At 45.1% G+C, this 24,023-nt stretch overlaps 2 protein-coding genes and 1 non-coding gene across 3 annotated transcripts; 2 read left to right on the forward strand and 1 right to left on the reverse strand.

Moving 5' to 3' along the window:
- Positions 1-4,645: 4,645 nt before the first annotated feature.
- On the reverse strand, positions 4,646-12,289 carry CARD6 (caspase recruitment domain family member 6). The gene is made up of 3 exons (XM_066378526.1): positions 11,606-12,289; positions 9,743-10,297; positions 4,646-7,595 (listed from the first exon to the last, which is right to left on the reverse strand). Exons 1-3 carry the CDS (start codon positions 11,886-11,888, stop codon positions 5,233-5,235), a joined length of 3,201 nt encoding a protein of 1,066 aa, XP_066234623.1. The 5' UTR covers positions 11,889-12,289; the 3' UTR covers positions 4,646-5,232.
- Positions 12,290-17,950: 5,661 nt separating this feature from the next.
- Positions 17,951-20,433, forward strand: RPL37 (ribosomal protein L37). The gene is made up of 4 exons (XM_066378468.1): positions 17,951-18,059; positions 18,649-18,784; positions 18,979-19,063; positions 20,217-20,433. Exons 1-4 carry the CDS (start codon positions 18,057-18,059, stop codon positions 20,284-20,286), a joined length of 294 nt encoding a protein of 97 aa, XP_066234565.1. The 5' UTR covers positions 17,951-18,056; the 3' UTR covers positions 20,287-20,433.
- On the forward strand, positions 20,060-20,139 carry LOC136389940 (small nucleolar RNA SNORD72). Its single transcript, XR_010748482.1, has one exon. It is a non-coding gene; the product is annotated as a small nucleolar RNA SNORD72 (small nucleolar RNA).
- Positions 20,434-24,023: the final 3,590 nt, after the last annotated feature.

Raw genomic sequence — 24,023 nt, forward strand, 5'->3', positions numbered from 1 at the left:
GCTCTTCCAACTGACTGATTTGAATGTACCATATATGTATTGTCAAGAACCAGAAAGATACGCCGAACCTGTTGGTGACAATAACCTAGGTTCTATCCTCCTCCAGCGACTAAAATGGAAGGAATCAGAGAAAGGGTTAGAAAACATTACACTATTTCAAAAACGTAAACAACAAAAGTATTATTTTCATTTGAGAGAAACCATTTTTACACCAAAGGTTTTGTAGTTATGAACTAGTTAGTATACTTTTTCTCTTGCCGAAGATAAAAATTCACATGTGTAGTCCTCTTTTCTTTGCCCTTACTAGAACCTTTAGAGGAATTAAACACCCTCTAAATACTCAATGCTGATAGTTCAATACATGCGCAAATGAGGGCAACCTGTTGTAGTCTGAAAATGTTTGCAGAGATTAATTATTCCTTTTCAAACATCATTTTTAATCTACCTGTGAATATGATTTTTTTCAAGTCCTTAAAGGCAATTTTTTTTTAACTCAGGAAAGACAACTTGGGGCTATTTTATTACTTAAATATTAATTTTATACAAGTTACAAATTAAAAAACGAGGGCTCTTAATTCAATTTATACTTTTATTATTTTATTTCTATCTAATAAATTTTAACATTTAGCTTTAAAGTATGAACATTTGGTATCATTTGGCCTGACCTGCAGTGGCACAGTGGATAAAACGTCGTCCTGGAACACTGAGGTTGCCAATTTGAAACCCTGGGCTTGCCTGGTCAAGGCACATATGGGAGTTGATGCTTCCTGCTCCTCCCCCCTTCTCTCTTTCTCTCTTCTCCCTCTCTCTAAAATAAATAAGTAAAGTCTTAAAAAGATATTTAGTATTATTTTAACATTTAATTCATTAAAACTTCACATAAATTTTTTTTTTTTTTCACATAAATATTTTTAATTAATATAGTTCTTTTACTTAATGCTTCAAACTAGTGAATCTTAGTGAAACATTTAGGACAAAAATAAATCTAATAAATTAAAGTTATGTGAATTCTGTGAATCTTAAGTTCTCTTAAACATTTCAATGCTTTCTGTTACATCCTGGCGAGATAGGCTGCAGCAGACCAAAGTGAATTTTATAAGTTTTATTGCAGACCTGCACAGGGACTGCAGGCAACCCATGCAAGGGAGCACTGCAGCCCCCCCAAACCTGCGCAGGGACTGCAGGTAACCCACACAGGGGAACACTGCAGCCCCCCAAACCTGCACAGGGACTGCAGGCAACCCACGCCTCCGAAGAGACTGGAGCACTGCAGCCCCCCAAACCTGCGCAGCCAACAAACTGCGCAGAGACTGCAGCCCCCCAAACCTGCACAGGGACTGCAGCTAACCCACACGGGGGCACACTGCAGCCCCGAACTTCTAAAATGGCTCCTTTTTATAGGGTGGCTGTCTAGGATGAGCAAGCATCATACAGAAGCTGATGTGGCTGTTAGTCATTGGCTAGGGAGGTCGTGCGCAGTTACGGGGGGGGGGGGTATTACTCAGTGGAGAATTTTAAACATAAATTTCTGATAAGGGTCTCTGACTCAATGCAGGATGTTGCTGAACTCTTTGTTCTCAGCGTCACAGGGACCTTGTACACTCTTGGCAGCCCCAGCATGTCAGTACTCCCTGAATCTAACATTCCCCCATCTCTTTTGGGCATAAATCAAATCCTTGATTCTTTATCAGTGGGGAGAATGGTATAAGGCTAGGGCTCATGAGAATTTTCTACTTTAGCTGTAGCTATAAGCTAATTGGGTCAGGGGTCCTCCCTAGTATGTGCTGGCATGCTGATAGTGTGCCCTTAGTACTACAAGCTTTACGGACTAATTTCTTTCTGCCTTGCATTTTTCTTCTCTGTACTAACTTCTTACAACTTGCACAAACCTTCTGCAACTTACACAAACCTTCTGCAACTTACATAAACCTTCAACTTTTATGCACTTTCTTATCCAGGAATAACTGGCCTTCATAACAACTTGCTTTTTCCTTTTCTTTTCTAAAGTACCTCTACACCTTATACCTTCTATTATCAAAACCATACAATTCCTTTCTAGTTTATCAGAATTCTTAATTCCTAAAAACCTTAACCTTCAGCAAAGACTAAGTTAGTACTAAGTAATCCTCTTTTAAAGATTGCTTTTTGGAGGTGTCCTTTTCATAAGCAGCCTATTGGACACATGACCAATATTCACAGATTATTCTATAGTGGTAGCTATGAGCACATACATAATTTTCATTTACCTTATAGCTTCTCTCTCAGCCAAAGGACCTACACCCCCTTTCTGTATGACTCATAGCAGTACATGCATCAAACCTTAAGATGACTTACTTGGCTTTCCTTTACCTTAGTTTCCCTCCCTTCCCAAAGTCTCCATGCGTGGACCAGGTAACTTCTGGTTTGTGGCTGAAGCAGGGCATGCTGTCCTTCTCAGGGTCAGCTTACAAGGGTTGGCGGGGTTAGTCTTCGCTGTCCACAAAGGTGTCTCCTCTGGGACTGCAAGCTTCAGCCGGCTGCGGTGGACCCAGGCGAGTATGCCTTTTACCTTGGCAGTAGTGGGAGTGGTCAGGATCATGGTGTCTGGACCCGTCTAGGTGGGAGTCAGTCCTTGGGTGATGTACTGCTAGAAGTGCCTCTTGGACAGTCTTTGAACAGTTTTCTCAGTAACCTATAAAACCTGCAAGTACTTAGGGAAAGGGTGTTACATTTCTACACCTTGCAGTTAGAGTTAAAGTCCTACTGACCACTGCTTCTAGCTGGAATTAGCAGCAGGTCCCAGCCTATAATAGGCATGGGGCATTGAGATAAGAGAAATAAAGGAGACACTAAACATAAAGCAATAAAACCAGACTGTCAATACCCACAGTAGAGATCTTTGAGGGATAAATAAAACTTAAATATTCAAGCAAGGCATAGTAGATGGCCCTTGTGTTATTAGCTTATCTGCTACTTGGAAGAAATACCTTAGGCTCCTGAACGATGTCCTTAGGCCTTCAGTGGCAATTCCCAGCACGCTGGGCAAGGTCAGGTCACAGGTAGCTGGAGCAGGGCTAGAAGACACTGAACCCTCCCTCCATGGAGCAAGGGGGCAGCTTACCTTCTCATGTCCCTCTTTCCACAGCACAGACGTGTCCCTTGATGGGGCCGGGAAGCCTGGCAGGCTTCAGTTCAATGACCTTTCTTTCCACTCTGGAGCAGGGCCTTCATGAAATGCTATGAAGCAAGCCCCTTAGGTCACTGGAGCCAAAAGTTGGTATTTCCTGACTTCTTTTGGGCCTTATTTGCCTTTTCTGTTACTTCCTTGGTCATTATAGACCTTAAAAGCCATGCTCAGAAGATCTCACTGAGGGGCTTGACAAACAGTCTCAAGACTCCAAATGTTTCAAATCAGCCAAATTCAGTTTCCAAACGGCAACTGCCAGAGGCTGGCCAGCTACCAACGTCTGCTGCAGCCCACTCCGTGAGGAGGGGTCTTACACGGCCAATCTCGCTGGGGGCCTCCATCTGTTCCATCCCAGCGAGAGAGACCACAGCAGATGCAAAGTAAATTTTATACGTTTTATTGCAGACCTGCACAGGGACTGCAGGCAACCCATGCAAGGGAGCACTGCAGCCCCCCCAAACCTGCGCAGGGACTGCAGGTAACCCACACAGGGGAACACTGCAGCCCCCCAAACCTGCACAGGGACTGCAGGCAACCCACGCCTCCGAAGAGACTGGAGCACTGCAGCCCCCCAAACCTGCGCAGCCAACAAACTGCGCAGAGACTGCAGCCCCCCAAACCTGCACAGGGACTGCAGCTAACCCACACGGGGGCACACTGCAGCCCCGAACTTCTAAAATGGCTCCTTTTTATAGGGTGGCTGTCTAGGATGAGCAAGCATCATACAGAAGCTGATGTGGCTGTTAGTCATTGGCTAGGGAGGTCTTGCGCAGTTACGGGGGAGGGGTGGGGGGGTATTACTCAGTGGAGAATTTTAAACATAAACTTCTGATAAGGGTCTCTGACTCAATGCAGGATGTTGCTGAACTCTTTGTTCTCAGCGTCACAGGGACCTTGTACACTCTTGGCAGCCCCAGCATGTCAGTACTCCCTGAATCTAACACTTTCAACAAACTTTGTAAACAGATCTTAATCTTCTCATCTAAAAAATAACATGAAAAACTTAATTAACCTGACTAGGCGGTGGCGCAGTGAATGGAGCGTCGGACTGGGATGCAGAGGACCCAGGTTCGAGACCCCGAGGTCTCCAGCTTGAGCGCAGGCTCATCTGGTTTGAGCCAAAAGCCCACCACTTGAACCCAAGGTCGCTGGCTCCAGCAAGGGGTTACCCAGTCTGCTGAAGGCCCGCGGTCAAGGCACGTATGAGAAAGCAATCAATGAACAACTAAAGTGTTGCAACGTGCAATGAAAAACTAATGATTGATGCTTCTCATCTCTCTCCATTCCTGTCTGTCTGTTCCTGTCTATCCCTCTCTCTGACTCACTCTCCGTCTCTTTAAAAACAACAACAAAAAAACTTAATTATACATATTAAACTGGAATCATGAGGCTAACATATCAGATCCTCTAAGAATAAGCCAAATTATGTTATCATTACAAATATTTAAATTATGAAACATACACTGATCACTCTTAAAGTTAATGAAAAAGAATTAATTTTATTGGCTGATAGTTCATTATTTCCATATGTAAGGGTCAAATGAAAGAGTTTTATCATCCAAGCAAATTGGAGCTGTTATCTCAAGATGATTGTCCCAAACAGGGTTATCTGCTTAGCGGCTGATAGTGAACCAAAAACTTTGAGCAAGACACTTCTGGAGCAGCCAACATCAAAGGTGATTTTACTTGCAACATTGAGTCAACCTGAGCCCTAGTTTGTGATCATTTTGCAATTAGAGACACCGACTTCTTTTTTCCCCAAGCCACTGCCTCACAGCCCTGTTCCCTGTATGCAGGTTATAAACTACCTAAAATGAAGGTTGGAGTTGATACATTTATTTACTGCTTGAGTCTAGTCTTAAATCTTTTCATGTTTTTTCCTCTTTGTTAGGGACACAGTTCTTACAGAGAGTTTAATGATATCCAATTAGGCTGTGCGTATCCTTTTCTCTGCGTCACAGGGATGAAAGTCTCTCACCATCACTGCCACTCTTCCACAGGTCACTCCTGTGTAATTGGCCGGCCTGGGTACAGGATACATGCCACAGCTCTCTGGCGGAGGTACTTTACCGCTTCCTTCCCCCCCTGGGCCCTGCTCTTGAGGAGGATGCCTTCACCTGGGAAGAAGCGCTGCGCAATGACTTGGGTTGAGAAGCTCTGGGCTGAGAAGGCTTAGAGTGGGAGGCCTGGGGCTGGCATGGTTTGGGCTGAGTGGGTTTGGATGGAGAGCACTTGGCTTGAGAGGGCTGGGACTGAGGGGGACTTGTGTGAGTGGGTTTGGGCTGGGAGGGCTTGCCCTGGGATGGCTTGGGTTGACTAAATGGAGAGCTAGGTAAAAATCTGGTGTCGGACTTGGGGTGGAACCTCATTTGGACAGCTGGATTGAAAGGTCCACCTTGTGTCTTCAGCTTGAGCCCCTGCTGGAAGGCGGGTCTTACAGGTTTTTGCAGGACTCCTGACGGTTGAAAGGTTTGAGAGGGAGGATTCCCAGTACAGAGTGTTGTTCTCATAACTCTTCCAGTTGCCTGAGTTGGCTGTGCTCCCCAGGTGCGGGCTCGCCCAGGCTGTGTTTTCCCAGCTGGTCCTGTTCCCTGTGCTCCCCGGGTGCCGGCTTGCCCGGGCTGTGGCTTCCCAGCTGGTCCTGCTCGCTGTGCGCCCCGGGTGTGGGCTTGCCCAGGCTGTGGCTTCCCAGCTGGTCCTGCTCGCTGTGAGCCCAGGGAATGGGGGCGACCTCCCTGGGTGACTACTGCAGCAGACCTGTTACAAGCTCCCATTGTCTGTGGTCTACCAGGCCAGGCCTGTGCACGCCAACAGATGGGTCTTGGTGGTCTCCCAAATAGTCCACCCATGTGATGTCCCTGAGGAGGTCTCAAAAATTTCATAAAACTTTCACCTGAACAAAATCTCTGGGGTTGGAAGTACTGAATCCCAAAACTTCTACCTCGACTATGGACCCTGGAATTCTGAAAGGGTGAAGGACGAAACCACTTAGACTTCTGCTCTGAACCAAAGTGGGAGCCCATCCCCCAGGGGGCTTTCAAAGCAGCGTGGTTGGAGTGGCCCCCAAACCTGACTGCGAAAGGAAGAGGAGGAGTGGTCACTGGGGAGAGGTGGAAATCTCGGAGGACCTGGCTGACCTCACACACAGCCCCGGGCTCTGTCACAGGTGTCACAGCAGGGCGGTCAGACGTACTTTCTGGCTGACCACATATTGGCTGTCCCTCTCCTTCTGCTGTTTCAGCCGAGTTTTCACGAGGGGACACGTGAGTCTCTTGAGCGTCCTCAACGTCCCGGTCTACCTGGATCCCCAGCTCCCAGGCCAGGGAGGCCATGTCCTCCACAGAGACACATCTGAGAGAAGAGGACATCACTTCTCGGAGGGCAGCTCGGAGGCCCTCTATGTTCCTCCCTGTCTCCCCAGTGTCTTCCTCCTCCTCCCAAAATAGCAACTGTGATGGCTTCAGCTTCAGAACCCTCTGAAAAACCTGAGCTTCTTCACTCTCCTTGGCCTGGGGACTGAGGACAAAGTAGCACCTTTCGATGGCAGCTTCTCCTAAAAACATGAGCAGGTCCCATTCCTTCTCACCTAGGGAGTCAGTGAAAAAAAACACGGCCGAAGAGACTTCCATCAGAAAACCAAATTGTGTCCAAAAACTTTCTAGATCTCCGCGAAGGTTGGCCACAGCAACAGGATCTTGGAAATAAAGGAGGTTTTCATTTCCATTGTCCCCATCAGGAAAACACCATGCTATTTCCACCAGGCCGTCGGAGATCTGCCGGGCCAGCGCCCGGGCAGGCGTGGCCCCATGGAGGAAGATTCTCTGCGGTTTCTGGGGCGCGGGGCTGAGCAGTGTGTTGAGGGTTCTGGACTTGGACAAGCAACAGTCTCCGAGACGCACAAAAGAGACGACAGGCATCTTGATGAGAGTCAGGGACTGTTCTGTGCTCCCTGTGGGCCCTCCCGAAGATGATGCTGGCTGCTTCTGCACAATGTCCTGCATGGCCCCCAGCATTAAAATGCTCTTGTTGTTTTCTGCTTCGGGCAGTAGCAGGGGCAGAGCAAACCGGCACCTATGCATGCTGGACATGACTCTGCGTTGTAAAGTGCTATCTGAACACAGCAGGGAGGCACAGATCACATCCAAGGGGTTGATGGCTTGTGTGTCTTGAATTTCCACATTCTCTCCTCCGGGTGGAGATTCCCCTTGGCTCTCCTCACACAGAGCCTGGTGTCTGAGGAAGGGCTCTCTAGCTGTCACATCCAGTGCTTGAACTTTCATCAGGAAATTCCAGGCCAAGTCTCCTGGGGTCGCAGGTGTCCACTTACATCCCCGGTCTAAGGAGAATTGTTTAACAAAATCTGGCAGAACCTTTCTGCTCCTGTCCATGTTCAGACGTGACAGGACATCTTGAAACACCTTTATCCTTTCTGTGAGAAAGAAGATTAACTCCGTGAGTGTCAGTTTCAAACTCAAAGTCCTTCACGTACTTTTGAAATTAAATAACAACTTGACATTTTCATTGCAAAATAAAAAGTAAAAAGATAGAACAATGCAAATAAAGTGAAAGTTTCCTTTCACCGCTCTGTCAATTCTACTTTCCTTCTAAGAGATAAAATATGTTTGCTTCCCATTCTTTTTCTGTGCAGGTCCATAAGCATGCATGGATACACCGAAATACATAGTTTGGTTTAATGGATGCTAGTTTATTTTTACCAAAAAAAATGATATTATACTAAACAAATGATTCTTCAACCTCTTTCCACTTAATGGTATTTCTTACAAGTTCCTCCCAGTTAGTATTTATAGAGATGTATTCAATTCATTGAAGCTAATCCACCATACTTGGTGGTTTAGATGGACCATTATTTATTTAATCATTGTCTATTGATGATCTTTTAAGTGTTCCCTTTTTTTTGGCTAATGTTTATAATGCAACAATTTAAAACCTTGTGAGTACTTCATTATACACACATATGAGGAATTCTCTAGGTTGATCTCACTTTTTTCCCTATATGTATCTCTTGCTAAAGTTTGGAGATATGGAAAATTTTATTGCCATTTAGGTTTTCTCAGAATTTACAAGTTGTATCTGCTTTCTCCTGATCTCCCATTTTCTAATGTATCTTCTAGCTATTTGGGAATATTTATATTCCAAGAGATAGTGCTTAGTCAAGGAAGAAGATCTGAGAGCATTTTTTGCTCCTGGTGGATAGCAAATTAGCATAGGCTTCTTGGATCCCCTATTTAAAGAAATAGTGTAGAAGAAACCATAGACGCGAGAGAAAATTATGGATTTCAGGAACTAGCAAAAGTAACTCTAAGAAATCCTTGGGTTGTCAGAAAGTTGCCAAAGATTTCCAACCAATCACCAGAACTAGAAACAGGTTCTTCTTTATAGCCTTTTGAAGGAACTAATCCTGCAGACACCTTGATTTCAGACTTCTAGTCTCCATACTGTTGAGACAACATATTTCTGTTGTTTATTGTTTAAAGCAGGGGTCGGGAACCTATGGCTCACAAGCCAGATGTGGCTTTTTTGATGGCTGCATCTGGCTCGCAGACAAATCTTTAATAAAAAAAAATAATGTTAAAAATATAAAACATTCTCATGTATTACAATCCATTCATTTCCTACACTCCTGTTCATGGTGGCAGGTGACTGGAGCCAATCACAGCTGTCCTCCGGGACAACACCAAATTTTTATTGGATAATGCTTAATGTACACGGGTCGTTATATGGCTTTCATGGAATTACATTTTAAAATATGTGGCGTTCATGGCTCTCTCAGCCAAAAAGGTTCCTGACCCCTGGTTTAAAGCCACCCAATCTGTGGTACTTTCCTAGAGCAGCTGTAACAGACGATACTAGGTATGTGATGAGGAGGAACTAAATTTTTCCCCAACCAGAACTGGATTATGAGTCCCCCAGGATTTGGACTGAATATGAGATGGTAGTCATCTTTCCCTTCTCTACTCAGAACGTGGTGATGTTTATTGTCCTGGGTGATACACCCCCAAATAAAGCATTTGTCGTATCTGGAATTTTTGTTAAGAAATATTCAAATTGAAGATACTCATATAGTTTCTTTCTTTAAATGGCAGTAGATGGACTGGATCAAGCCAAGTAACAATATTTTGGGGTTTTATCCATTCATCACAAACTCCTCTCCTAAGTTTTCACTTCAGTAGTTAGGCCCAGAATCACTATATCCCATCGGTTACAAAGGCACTAAAATGACTCAAGAAACTTAATCTAAGGAATAGAAGGTAACACCTAAAAGTAACAGCTAGAAACTTCTATATGTGTGATGGCGGGGAACTGCAGGAACCCCCATGCTGCAATCAATATTTACTTTTGTTTATACTGTCCAGTGTTTCCTAGGTTCTGGGCCTCCTCCCTGTCCGCACCCCGCTCTGAGGAAAGTCTGCATCAGGAGACACAAGGCATCTCTGAGAAGCTGCTTTTCTGCCGATGTCCAGTCCAGTGCCCTCCCTCCTTCGTCGTCTCTCCCATTATGTCATGACAACCTCTTAAAAACATGCGATTGCCTGAGATCCCATATCATTCTCATACCTTCCATACTTCTGTCCTCCTCTTCCTCCAATGACATGCCAGTTTCCAAATCTTCGTCACCCTGTTCTTCACCAGAGAACTCGGTGGTTTCGGAATACGCAGGGTCTTCCTCATCACAGTCAAGGTGCTCTGGGTCGGTATCTTCCTCTTCTTCTACAGGGCCGACTACGTCTTCATAGTATATCACCGCTTCCAGATAATCCTCTCCCCCTACGTATAAAGAATCATCAACCTCATCGTATCTCTCTCCGTCCTGTAAATAATCAATATTTGCTGAAACTTCATAGTCAACATTCTCTAATGATTGAGGCAATGCAACTGTTGGTGAGCTGTATTCCTTCTCATTTTCGCTTGAGGACCAAGCCATTTCCCTATAACCAGTTTTCTTGTCCATGAACATCTCAGAGGTTTCCAAATCCAAGTGTTCTTGCTCTTTGAGGGACACTGTGATCTCAGACTTCTCAGGCTTTCTCTCTCCTGGGGATAACAGATCTTCCAAATTCTTGCTTACGCCCACAGATTGAGAAGGTTCTATTTTCTCCAGGTTTAAAAATTCTGAAAAGAACAAGAAAGTTTGGGGTTTTCTATTTTGTTTTCAAAATTAACAAAAAGAAATTTCATATCTACCTTTGTTTCTGATATCTCAAAGCATTATCTCTTATCTTTAGAATAGGAACACCTACTATTTCCGACATAAATGGCAATAAGTCAACTGTCAGACTTTCTTTTCCCACTAGAAAAAAAGCCAAGTCACACTCTTGCCTTGCTCAAGATTCCAGGTCTTTCATTGCAAACTCACATGGTAAATAAGCAAAAACATTTGAATCTTATGAACAGTGCTTACTTGTAAATTCCTAGGACTGTTGCTAAATGAAGTCTGATCCAAGTAATTTCTAATCAAGAAGCAAACAGCTCGAATTTGGAATAGTAAATCCTAGAAATAATAAGACCTATTTTTTTTAGACATACAGGTCTTTTCCTACCTTAGGGACCATTGACTACCTTTTATCTGAGACTCTACCTGTCTAACATCTCTTAAAATAACTTTCCACGTTCCTTATAGCCCTGTTTTCCCATCACCAGTCCACAGACCGATCTGCCAGAAACTTTGTTCTGGTCTGAAAGACTTAACCACTCTGATGTTGTATGCAGATTATAGACCCAATGACCTTAGTCGAATTCGCTTATGCTCAGGGGTGAGTTCTGCCTTAATGGTCCCCAAAGTAGCGCTATTTTCTCTCGTCCCCATGTGTAAAAAAGTTGAAAAATCACAGTGCCTTACAGTCTTATAAAAAGAGCTACTCTTGCCCCTGGTGGTAACCAGCAGAACTGCTAAGCAATCCATTCTGGCAGAATTCCTCCCTCATTTGCCACTAATTATCTTTGAACCTTGAAAAATTGGCATTAGAATTGTTTCAGCCAACATCCTTATCTCAGAAAGAAATGAAGTGATTGATCCACCACGTTTGGGGATTATTTTCCCTGTATTTCCCTGTATTTTTGAAACGACTGTACTGAGTGAAAGATCCAGCTGTGGACTGGGCATTCTTTATATTCATTAATTCACTTACATGATAAAGAAATCCCTGATTAGTCTCCTTCCCACTGTATTTCAGTATGTCTGTCATAATAACAAGCAGTCTATACTAGCACTAAAACAACTGCAAATTTAAACAAAAATCTATAGATCTCCTAAACCGATAAAAATACATTGTTCCTTGCTTTTTAAATCCTTTATTGTATTTCAGTGAAAAATCATCTTTGGGAGAAAGACAAATGAAAACAGAAGGTGATCATTTTCCTTTCTTAGGAAGTCTGCCTCCTCCCTTTCACCCCCTAAAAAAGTGGAGAAGTTCAACTTACCGTGCCTTAAACCCACAATGGTCGCTGACTCTGGAAAGGTACTAAGTAAACATTTGAGAAAAAGCTCACAACTGACTTCTCCTTTTTTCTGAACCAAGATTAACAGCTTCCGACTCTTCTTCAAAGGATCTGTAATATCCTCCAGCGTCTCATACTCGTCCTCGGAAATCAGCCTCCGAGAGGTCAAGGAATCTAAGATAGAATCAAGATCTTGCTGGAGGATTTCTAGTAACTTTTTTCGTTCTCTTTCTATAATCTCTGACGGAGCCCTCCCGGTAGCCATTGCTCTTGTCTTCTCCGGACCAGGAACTGGATTACAAAATCCTTCTCCCCAGGAATAGAAACAAGTTCAGGCGGGTCCCAGCAGCTGGTGGCTGCCGGCTGCCCAAGAGGAGGCAGAGCAGTAGCCTGGAAGGACGTTGGCCCGGTTGTCAGCTACCCCTGTTTCTGCAAAAGTGAAAACGATGCCAAAAAAGGTAGCAGGAAACAAATGGTAATCTGCAGACAAGAAAATGCAAACAAAATGGGAAAGGAAAGCAAAGGGAAAACAAGCCAGAGAGGTTAAACAAGACCCTAAAGATTAACTGGCAGAAAAGGGAGAAACTAAAAACAAGGAGAGACCAGCCTCTGCTGAAGCCAAATCTGGTGGATATCGTCTACCACGTCTTATCAACGCTCCATCTCTCTTCTTGTACAACCCAGAGGAATATTTTTATCAGCTACTTTGTAAGTTTTCTAGTAGCTCAAGACACATCCTTAAGGAGAAGGGAATTCCAGCCTGACCTGTGGTGGTGCAGTGGATAAAGCATCGACCTGGAACACTGAGGTTGCCTGTTCAAAACCCTGGGCTTACCTGGTCGTATAGGAGTTGATGCTTCCTGCTCCTCCCCCTTCTCTCTCCTCTCTAAAATGAATAAATAAAGTATTTAAAAAAAAAAAAAACTCTGGGCTTGCCTGGTCAAGGCACTTGTGGGAGTTGGTGCTTTCTGCTCCTCCCCCTTCTCTCTCCTCTCTAAAATGAATAAATAAAGTATTTTTAAAACAAAACAAAACAACAACAACAAAAAAACCCCTGGGCTTGCCTGATCAAGGCACATGTGGGAGTTGAAGCTTCCTACTCCTTCCCCCTTCTCTCTTTCTCTCGCGTGGGCTCTCTCTCTCCTCTCTCTAAAATGAGTAAATCAAATCTTAAAAAAAGAAAAGAAGAGAACTCCACCTCATTTCACTTTTCAAAGTGTAAATGCTTTTAATAGATGAAAGTATTTGTGGCATAACCAGAAAATAGTGTGATATTGAATATGGGAGGCTTTGGCAGTCTTGGGTGTCACTTAACAGTCCATAGATGAGGGCAGTGTTATGTCCTACAATACAAAGCATTCTAAATGGCAGTTTGGAGTCAGTCAGGAATTTAATGTCTTGAACATTTGAAATTGCTTCTATTCTCATGTTTCTGGTAGAATTGTTTCCTAAAGGAAAACACTGCTTGATTTTGGCTCTCCCTACCAGAATTTGCGCACTCTAACATCTTTGGTTTGGTAGTCCAGTGTTCCTAGTAACCGTTAATGCTCTATGAAAGACTGACTATTAGATGATGTAGTGTATATTTTGTTAAATTGTGAATTAGTGGAACGTTGATGTAACAGTGTATCAACATCTGAAGAGAAAATTTGCCTCCAAATTTTAAGCTGGAAAATCACTGGAATAACTGTTTAGAAAAGAATCTCAATTATATTTTAAGTTTTTGATATGTATGTTAAGAATTGTGTATAAATTGAAATGTCTGTGTACTTATCCTCAGAACAAGCAATAAAATCTCATTTAAGAAAGAAAGAAAGAGCCTGACCAGGCGGCTGCACAGTGGATAGAGCATCGGACTGGGATGTGGAGGACCCAGGCTTGAGACTTGAGGTCGCCAGCTTAAGCGAGGGCTCATCTGGTTTGAGCAAAGCTCACCAGCTTGGACCCAAGGTCGCAATCTCCTGAAGGCCCACGGTCAAGGCACATATGAGAAAGCAATCAATGAATAACTAAGGTGTCACAACGAAAAACTGATGATTGATGCTTCTCATCTCTCTCGGTTCCTGTCCTGTCAGTCTGTCTGTCTGTCCCTCTCTCTGATTCTGTCTCTGTAAAAAAAAAAAAAAAAAAAGAAAAAAGAAAGAGGAAAAAAAGGCCCCTGGACTGACCTGTGGTGGCACAGTGGATAAAGCATTGACCTGGAATGCTGAGGTCGCTGGTTTGAAAACCTGGGCTTGCTTGGTCAAGGAACATATGGGTGTTGAAGCTTCTGGCTCCTCCACCCTGCCACTCCCCCCCCCCCACACACACACACAAAGGCCCCTGGCAGGTTAGCTCAGTCAGTTAAAAGCATCATGTCAAAACAACAAGGTTGCAAGTTCATCCCTGGTCAGGGCACACACAGGAAACAACCAACAAATGCAGGACGGAGAGGAACAACAAATGAGTGCTTCCCTTCCCCCTCCTCTCTCCCTCCCTTCCTCTGTCTCTTAAAAAAAAAAAAAAGTTAAGCCTTGGAGCTCCCACGTGGCAATAGCAGGTTGCTGGTTTGATTCCTAGGTCAGGGCATGTACAGGATCCTCTCTCTCTAAAAAGTAAAAAGCTTTTTTAAAAATGGAAAGAATAATTCTATATAATTCTATTTGGCAAAGAATAAATGTGTCAGTGGTGCCTAGTGTTAGAGAGGCACCATTGAGAGAGCTGATACAAACAACCCAAGGCAGTGGGGGAATCCAGCCCCCAGCCTTCCCACACCCTAACTCCCTGTGGATTATTTATCTGATCTTTTGATGACTCAGTCTCATCATAACTAGGCTCCAGTGTCAACTCCTCCGAGAGAAATCTTTCCTGAACTTCAGACTGGACTAGATATTCCCTACTCTGAGTTCTAGCTGTGATAATAAAAATGTGAATTGATTAACTTTTTTGGGAGAAAAATCTGGAAATATGCAGCAATTAATAAATAAATGTTGATAGCAAAAAAAAAAAAAAAAAAAAGCCATACCCTTCAACCCAGCAATTCTACTAAGAAATTATCTTAAGGAAACAATCAGACAAAGATGTTATGCAGAAGACTCTGCATTACAAAATTATTTACAATTGAAAATTGAAAGTAATCAAAATTTCCATAAATTGGGGATTTGTGGAATAAATGTTGATACATCAACAATAAAACACCAAAAAGTGGATAAAAAGGATGAAGTAAATCTGTACATATTGACAAGTAGTGATACCCATGCATTGGAACAGAAAACAGCAAGTTATATACCTCATTTTGTTTTAAAATTAATTTGTATAGTATACATATATTACATTATATTTAAAAGAAGATGGACATGAAAGAGATACCTTAATTTTAACACTGGTATCTTTGTGATGTGATTACAGAGGGAATCAAACTTTCTACTTTAAACATTACTATTTAATATATTATTTGTTTTTATTAGCAGACTTTATTTGGGGTTTTTAAAAAGTTTTAAATTGATTTTTAGAGAGAGAAACTGAGTTGTTGCTCCACTCATTCTTGCATTCATTGGTTGATTCCGTCTGGATGAACCCACAACCGTGGCATAACTGGATGATGCTTTAATCAACTGGACTACCTGGCCAGGACCTTATTTTGATTTAAAAAACGAATAAAAACCCCAACTATCTCGTTGGTCTTTATTCACAGTGAGGTAGTTCATAAGAACTTGGAAACAATCTAAAATACCCATCAACAGAATACTGAATAAACGAATTGTGGTATTTCACGTGTGGAGGGAGGGGGCCGTGTTCCTATGGAAGGTAACCTCACAGGGTCATCTAATTATAAATTCCTAACTAGGCAAGGTCATGGTGGGCAGTCACACAGCAAGCATGTAACTTTCTAGTAAAAGACTTATCCTTGTTTCTATTCCCAGCGCTTGTTAAAGAGCCTAGTATTTCCTAGGCACTAATCAACTGTTAATTTGTCAAAATTAAACCTGATTCCTGGCATTCTCCTTGTTCTGCTAGTGGCTAGTCAATTACCTTTGCTGATATTTCACACATGACAAGTAAGGAATTCCCGGTTTGCTTTAGAAAGCACATTATATGATGACTTGGGGTTGTTTTCCCCTATGATTTTTAAATGTTTGGATAGTGTACTGTTTTACGAGGGTGTGGGCTTTGTTGGGTAAGAGCTTACAACTGGATTCACATTTAATGAGGGCCGGGAACCATTAATTTAGAAACTATCTGTAAAGCGTTTCTTAAGTACAGACTTCCAGGCCCTCCCCAAAGCTGCTGAGTCAGATTTCTTCCCACTAGGGTGCAGGACACTACACTTAAGATGCACACTGTGATTCCTCGGCACAGCGAAATTAGGAATCAAACATCTGCGTCCCAATCGCTTCTGTTTGCACAGTCTGAGCTCCTGCACACGCAGCGACCTTGGGGAGCATCAGCCTCAGCTACGGTCTATGACACTGAGCAGGAGCCTGGAAACCCCGTTTCTCCCATTGGGATCCCAGTCCTGCCACGACCCTATACACCAGTGTTTTTCAACCAGTGTGCCGCGGCACACTAGTGTGCTGTGAGACATGGTCAGGTGTGCCGTGGGGAACTTAAACATGGGTCCCCAAACTACGGCCTGACTGCCGGATACGGCCCATGGAGGCTATTTATCCAGCCTGCAGCCAGCCGCCTCCATCCGAACATAAACATTCCCCTCATAATCCCTCCAGCTATCAGCGACAGGAAGAGTGGAGGCACAGGGAACCTCACTGACCAATCACCTTCTAGGATTCATCCTGACCACTAGCGATGAACCAATAGTAGGCCGCCTCTCATCCACAACCAGGAAGGTCTCCTCTAGGGCTGCCGCGCACTTGTCATTGTGTAGCTGCGGTGAGTAGTTGAAGCTGCTGCTCCTCCCCATGGTCCCAATTTCTAATCCTGGTCAGGACTGGAGGTAAATGTTGCCACCACTAGATGAAGCCTCAGCCTCAGCTGGTTATGTCTATCCTGAGGGTGTATATAGATATTTGACCTTTTTCTTTTTAAAAGAGGCCCCCGCAGAGGGTGATATACAATGCATCACAATGTTATCTATATTGTATATGGCCTCCTGAAGGATCATCTTCTTAAAGAACTCAAATCTCTATATACACCATCAAAACAGACAGAACCAAGGCCCCTGCACCCAGCTGACCATGGGATTTGAACCCACAACCTTGGGGAGAACTCTAGTATTTATCAGAATCCTTATCTAGAAAGCAAATTTCTTAATCTGATAGTAGAGATGCTCTGAGGACTTATGATGCTACACAAGTATCCAACATTTTCTTTTTTTTCTCTTTCTTTTTTTTTTTTAAATTTTTTTTCCTCCCTTGTAGTTAGAAACAGGGAGGCAGTCAGATAGACTCCCGCATGCACTTGACCAGGATCAACCTGGCATGCCCAATGGGGGGGGGGGCGATGCTCTGCCCATTTAGGGTATTGTTCCGTTGCAGCTGGAGCCATTCTAGCACCTGAGGCAGAGGCCATGGAGCCATTCTCAGTGCCTGGGCCAACTTTGCTCCAATGGAGCCTTGTCTGCGGGAGGGGAAGAGAGAGACAGAGAGAAAGGAGAGGGGGAAGGGTGGAGAAGCAGATGGGCGCCTCTCCTGTGTGCCCTGACCGGGAATCAAACCCGGGACTTCCAAATGCCGGGCCGACGCTCTACCACTGAGCCAACCGGCCAGGGCTCCAACATTTTCTAAAATTGATTTTGTCCAGTCTCTATATAGAGAATTTGCCAAATTGATTTGAACCCACAACTTTGATGAAAGCTCCAGTATCTATTAGCGGGACTGTATATATGAGGGGTTATATGGGACTGTATATATGAGGTTACATGGGACTGTATATGAGGGGATGTTACGTGGGACTGTATTTATAAGGGGATTTTACGTGGGACTATATATATGAGGGGGTTATCCTTTTTTATTTAACTTTTTTTTAATAAATGTAACTTATTTAAATTAAATAAATTCTAACAGTGTCTTTTTGTGTCATTTTGGTAGGTGGTGTGCCCCAGGATTTTGTAAATGTAAAAAATGTGCTGCGGTTCAAAAAAGGTTGAAAATCACTGCTATACACTCCCGGGAGGGGCAGCTTCCCACTTCAGGTTCTGAACGGGCACCGGCAGCAAAGGCGCGCGGCCGGGGAGGCGGGGGGGGGGGGGGGGGGGGGGGGGGGGGGGGGGGGGGGGGGGGGCACACAGAGCCGAGCTGTGTAGCTCCGCCCGCTCGCCCGCCGGGAGCCAAAACTCCTACTGGCTCCGATTTCTCCTGGACCCAAGCCACACCACGCCTACGGCACTGCGCGGATTGCCGGGCCTTACCGGAAGTACTCCCCTGAGCGGAAGCTTCTCAGCCCAAATAGCGGAAGTGCTTTATGCTCTGCCCTCTTTGCTTCTGACGACAACAAGATGGTAACGTTGTTTTCGAATGGCTATTTCAACGGGGTTTTGAATCGCTTTCCATCCTCATCCCCTGCGCCCGAGCGCCTTCCTCTCCGTGAAGGCGCCGCCAAGGCTCGAATAAGGGAATCGGCTGGGCAGGAAAGGGACATGCTGTGGCCCTCAAGAACCAGAAAAATAGCTTCTAACTGGACCTTTGGTGCCCAGCCTGCAGTCGTGAAACCGCAGCCGCCTTAGGTCCCTTGATGCGAGCTGAGGTTCGCGGTTTCCTCCCCGAACTTCTCTCGGATGAGAACTAAAGGAAGAAGCTCAGTGTGTCACTGTTTGGCTCTGTAAGCAAAGGGACGTTTTGGGTGAGGCTCGGCGGGAAAACGGCGTTATATCGTCTCCCCCCTCCCCCGCCCCCCAAACGTTGCCGATTTCAAAACGCAGCAGCTTTTGCGGAAGAGCCTGAAATGAGCGTGAGCCGCCGGTAGCTGCTGAGCGAGCCTTTGGGAAAGTTAGGAGCTCCCACCGCTTCAGCCCACTCTCCCGTGTCGGCCCTTCCGGAGGGGGCCGGGCGTGGCTGGAGCTCAGACCTGTGCGTCCCGTTCCTTTGCAGACGAAGGGCACGTCGTCGTTCGGCAAGCGCCGCAACAAGACGCACACTCTGTGCCGCCGCTGCGGCTCCAAGGCCTACCACCTGCAGAAGTCCACGTGCGGCAAGTGCGGCTACCCCGCCAAGCGCAAGAGGAAGTGTGAGTGCGGGCGCCTCTCCGGGGCCCGGGCGGGCGGGCTGGCCGCGCACGCTCTTTGGTGCCTCCCTAAAGTTGTGCTGGGAGTGCCGATGGAGCTGGTGGAAACCCCAGGGGAGGCCCTGATGGCCTGAGCGGCGGGGCCCACGGCATGTGCGGAAAAATCACTCAGCCTTGCCTAATCTTTTGTGTTGTAGATAACTGGAGCGCCAAGGCTAAGCGGCGGAACACCACCGGGACCGGTCGCATGAGACATCTGAAAATCGTCTACCGGAGATTCAGGTAGGGCGTCTGCGTTTCCATCGTTACTGCTTCTCGGAGCTCGGATGAGAATCGTCTTGGGGTGGGGTGCTAGGTGTTTGCTGCCATCGTAACCTTCAGATCCATGAAACGTCAACAGTCTGAGTTACAAGTGTCTAGGGCGTGGTTTGAGCCCGGTTCCCAAGATGTGGCAGTATTTATTAGTAGCAATACCTACATCTCACTTTTTTTTACCAAAATTGGTCAAGACAGTAGTGCGTGGGTGAGGTTTAGAGTCTGTTAAGAGATGCAGAGACTTCGGCCCCCACCCAGACTTACAAACTGCATTTTAGTGGGAGGTTTGAAAGCAGTGAGTAGGTGTCAGGTGCAGTGTGGGGTATTTAGCAGAATTCCTGGGCTTTGCCCACTCAATTCCAGATTTCCTAATTCTAAAACGTCACGGGACCGCCAGATGTTAGTAAGCATGACACCCTTAGATGTGTCTGTGTTCGCGTGCGCAGGTGAGCTTTGTTTTGTACTTCAAACCATTATGCAGCGGTGTGGACTTCCTGCGGAGTGATCTGCTAATGTAATGTTGGGATTAAGAGCATGAAGCAAGCCCACCTTGAACTTTTCTCTGCTTCCAGTCAGTCTTTTCAATGGGGTGACAGACTTTCCTTAAACGAGGCCGGAGTGGTAAACGAGTTAGATTGTATGGTGTTGCTGAGCAGTTTAGACAGTGGCTGCCTTTGAACATGCTCCTTGTCTTTTTCTGGTTAAAGGAAAGTGGTTTATGTCTCTGCTTAATAACATAGGGACCCTTTCCACAAGTACCTTGATGTCTTTCGAGGCAGTGGGGAAATACAGGCTAGTGACCAGTTTATTTAAAATAGATACCTTGAGCAAGGGGGATGTTGAGGTGAACATGGGAGTGAGGGGGTTGTAGTCAGTGGGACACTTGAATCTATGTAAACACAGTAAATTAAAATCAATTTTAAAAAAATAGATACCTTGACGTATAAGGAAGAAAACTGATGCAGCTTATCAGTGATGTTGTAAAAATAAATGTCTGAACATATGAATTCAATACTGATTTCAACATTTGACTGAGATGAGCTCATTTAGTTTTAGCAGAACACTTAAATGTGTATATGACGTTGCTGAAGTAACGGTTCTTGTTTTTAACATGGTGCAGGCATGGCTTCCGTGAAGGAACAACACCTAAACCCAAGAGGGCAGCTGTTGCGGCTTCAAGTTCATCTTAAGTAGTGGTTCTTGTTTTTAACATGGTGCAAACGTGGCTTCCATAAAGGAATAACACCTGAACCCAAGAGAGCAGCTCTGGCAGTTTCAAGTTCGGCTGAAGGACTTAAGTGATTAGTCACACAATAAATGGCACAGCTTTAAAAAAATATCTGGTGTCCTAAGGTATTTTCATTTATTTATTTATTTATTTATTTATTATTTTTCTGAAGTTGGAAATGGGGAGGCAGTCAGACAGACTCCCGCATGCACCCAACTGGGATCCACCTGGCATGCCCACCAGGGGGCGATGCTCTGTTGCAAACAGCCATTCTAGTGCCTGAGGCAGAGGCCACAGAGCCATCCCCAGGGCCCGGGCCAACTTTGCTCCAGTGGAGCCTTGGCTGCGGGAGGGGAAGAGAGAGGAGGGGATGGGTGCTTCTCCTGTGTGCCCTGGCCGGGAATCGAACCTGGTACTCCTGCACGCCAGGCCGACGCTGTACACTGAGCCAACCGGCCAGGGCCTCCTAAGGTATTTTTAATAGGGTTTCTGTGTCAGGGAACCATAAATTTGGGAATGGGACAACTTAGTATTAGATTTAGTTAAGTGATGGCTTTGTAGCACTAACCTTTGAACTGGATTGTGATGCTGCTTAAGAGGATGAGAAACTGCAGAATTCCAGGACCTTCCAGCAGACAACGCTGGGAGAGGAAGAGGTAAAGGAGCACAGTGGTGTGGCTTATGCTGGTATTGCAGTGTTAGTAAGTGAAAGCATAAATTCTTTTTTTTTTTTTTTTTTTAATTTTATTTATTTATATATTTTTTACAGAGAGAGTGAGTGAGAGAGAGGGATAGACAGGGACAGACAGACAGGAACAGAGAGAGATAAGAAGCATCAATCATTAGTTTTTCATTGCGCGTTGCAACACCTTAGTTGTTCATTGATTGCTTTCTCACATGTGCCTTGACTGTGGGCCTTCAGCAGACCGAGCAACCCCTTGCTGGAGCCAGCGACCTTGGGCTCAAGCTGGTGGGCCTTGCTCAAACCAGATGAGCCTGCACTGAAGCTGGCGACCTTGGGGTCTCGAACCTGGGTCCTTCCGCATCCCAGTCCGACACTCTATATGCTGCGCCACCACCAGGTCAGGCAAAAGCATAAATTCTTTTAGTGATACCTGCTACAGTGTGATGACCTTGGGGTAGGGGTGCTGATCCTATACAATAGGGCTGGAGTACCAGTGAGAACATGAAGCATAGGAGTCAGTGAATTCTCTCTTAACTCCATCCAGTATCCAAAAGCTTTCTTGGCACCTGACATGTATGTTGTATGAGGTTTACATGAACAACTAAAGCGACCTGCTAGGTGTGTAAAAGACTAAGGCCACATGGCATGTGCAGTGGATTGCGCAGGAAGTCAAGGAAAGCCGAGTGTAAACATTATAGACTAAAGGTAATGATAAATTGGTCCTGGAGAATTTTAACCCCTACAGGGCGGTCAAGGATTTTTCTATGTTAAAGTGCTCTGGAATTCTTTGCCATGCTTTCCCAGTTTTGGTAGCTTATTACCAAAGAATTGTTTGAAAGGAGATGGCCAACCTTGCTGGACTGCTGAGCGAAGTGATGAGGTTAAACAGCTCAAGTGTTGGAACAGGCACCATGAATAGTAAAGTGGCTGAAATGCTGTCTTACCTTGCAGCTTTTACTGTATTTAGGATAACATCCTTAACCTGGCCTTTTTTTCCCCCCCCAATTTTATCTTGACTGCGCTCCAGAATGCTTTCCCGAGATTCTGGTTAATCCCTGCCTTCACCCTGCTCCTCCCTCAGCTCCTAATGCAGCCTCCTAAATTCACTTGTACAGAAGCCCCTGACGATCTAAGTCTACGCTGGGCTTCCTCCTGGTACGTGAAATGGTATTTTAGCTCAATAGCACTGAAATCTGACTTGTTCTTAAAGATCTTTCTGAAATCCCAGTATTTCTGATGGCTGATCCCTTGGTGAAACACTTGGTAAGGAGCACAGGAGCACACATTAGGCTTTGGGGCAAGTGGGCTCTGGCCTGAACACCTGCGGAATTAATTCCTGGGTCCTGGGGCAGGAAAAGAAGTGGGCACAATGGGTGAGGTGAGACATGGGCAGTGGCGCGGTGGAGAGCATCAAACGGACGTGGAGGACCCAGGTTCAAAACCCCAAGGTTTCCAGCTTGAGCATGGACTCATCTGGTTTGAGCATGTCTCACCAACTTGAGCCCAAGGTCGCTGGCTTGAGCAAGGGGTCATTCGATCTGTAGCCCCCCCCCCCCCCCATCAAGGCACATGAAAAAGCAATCAATAAACTAAGGTACAGCAACAACGAAGAATTGATGCTTCTCATTTCCCTTCCTTTCTGTCCCTATCTGTCTCACACACAAAAGCCTGTGTACTGGGTATAATGTGAGCTTAGCTCTTGTGTGCCAGTGAGTATGGCCCTTAGCACAAAGTTGGTGTCCATGGGAAATTACTTTGGTGCTATGGTAATTACCCCCATAAATCTAGGTGGCTCACAGACCAAATGAAGGTATGATTTTTTAAAAATGTTTTTTAAAATTTATTTAGAGAGAGGAAGAGAAACATCTGTTCCTCTATGTGCCCTAACTACAGGAAATAAAGTGCAAACAGGTGCATTCAGTTCGATAAAGTTCATGTCTTGTCTGATGGGTCTAGTGCCTTGAAAATTCGAATTGAGGTTTGGGCAGTGGACCCCTCATCTGACAACAGATGCCACTCGTGGTCCATTGAGACTGACAAGTATACTTGACCAACACCCACCTGTAGGTCAGTTACCTTATGAACAGCTAAGAAAGTTGTGTTTCTTGGGCAGAAGGCACTCGACCAGATAGGTGTCACCAGTGGGTAGCTGAAAGGAGGCCCAGGCACACAAGTACCTCATGTATTGTTTATTGTACCTCATGTATTGTTTACTTGGCCTTTTTGTCACATACTGGGGTTTGTCAGGTTAGGAGAATGGGAAGGTTTGGGAAAAGAAGGTTAATTAAACAATGATACATAATTGAAGGTTTCAAGCACATGTGATTAGTTATTAGCAAGGTTAATTGGGTGGTATAGATGTGTCTTGACTGGAAAAGCAGGCAGCAGGTTCTTGGTCCATGTGGAAATCAAGAGAATGTGGACTGAGGGCAGCAGGGCTCGCTGTAGAGGAGGTCTTGACTGATCATCTGAAACTTGAACCCAAGGAACGAGCTCCCAAGCTCTGCTCTCGTACCATAAGCTGGAAGCATTCTGTGGGATCACGTACATAAAAATCAACATGTCCAGGGCAGCGGGCCTCAAAAATACCAGCAAGACAGGAAGTGTGGATGCCGGTTTCTGACAGGCAAGGGGGGGGTTCAGTGCCTTCACTGAGGGAATACAGAATGGAGGTGGGCAGGGTAGTGGAGTGAGTTTTGAGAGATGCCTATAGAGCACCAGAAGGAAGTGGCTGGGAAGAATGGGGTAAACATGGCAGTTTAAGTGGAGAGAGGCGAGCAGGGGTCTCAAACTCGCGGGCTGCGGGCCGCATGCAGCCCGCGGAACAATTTTTGTACTGATTTTTTTTTGTTTTCAACTGCAGTGAGAAAAGTGTTGCATAACAGTTGCCTTTTGTAGACCTAGTGCGGCCTGCCTAACGGCTGTGATCTTGCTCTGCGGCCCACATGCTGAGTTGAGTTTGAGACCCCTGGTAGAGGGTGGAGATCTGCATGGTTGTGAAGGGAAGCTGCCTT

Source organism: Saccopteryx leptura, chromosome 1 (assembly GCF_036850995.1).
Source record: "Saccopteryx leptura isolate mSacLep1 chromosome 1, mSacLep1_pri_phased_curated, whole genome shotgun sequence".
NCBI classification, from domain to species: Eukaryota; Metazoa; Chordata; class Mammalia; order Chiroptera; family Emballonuridae; genus Saccopteryx; species Saccopteryx leptura.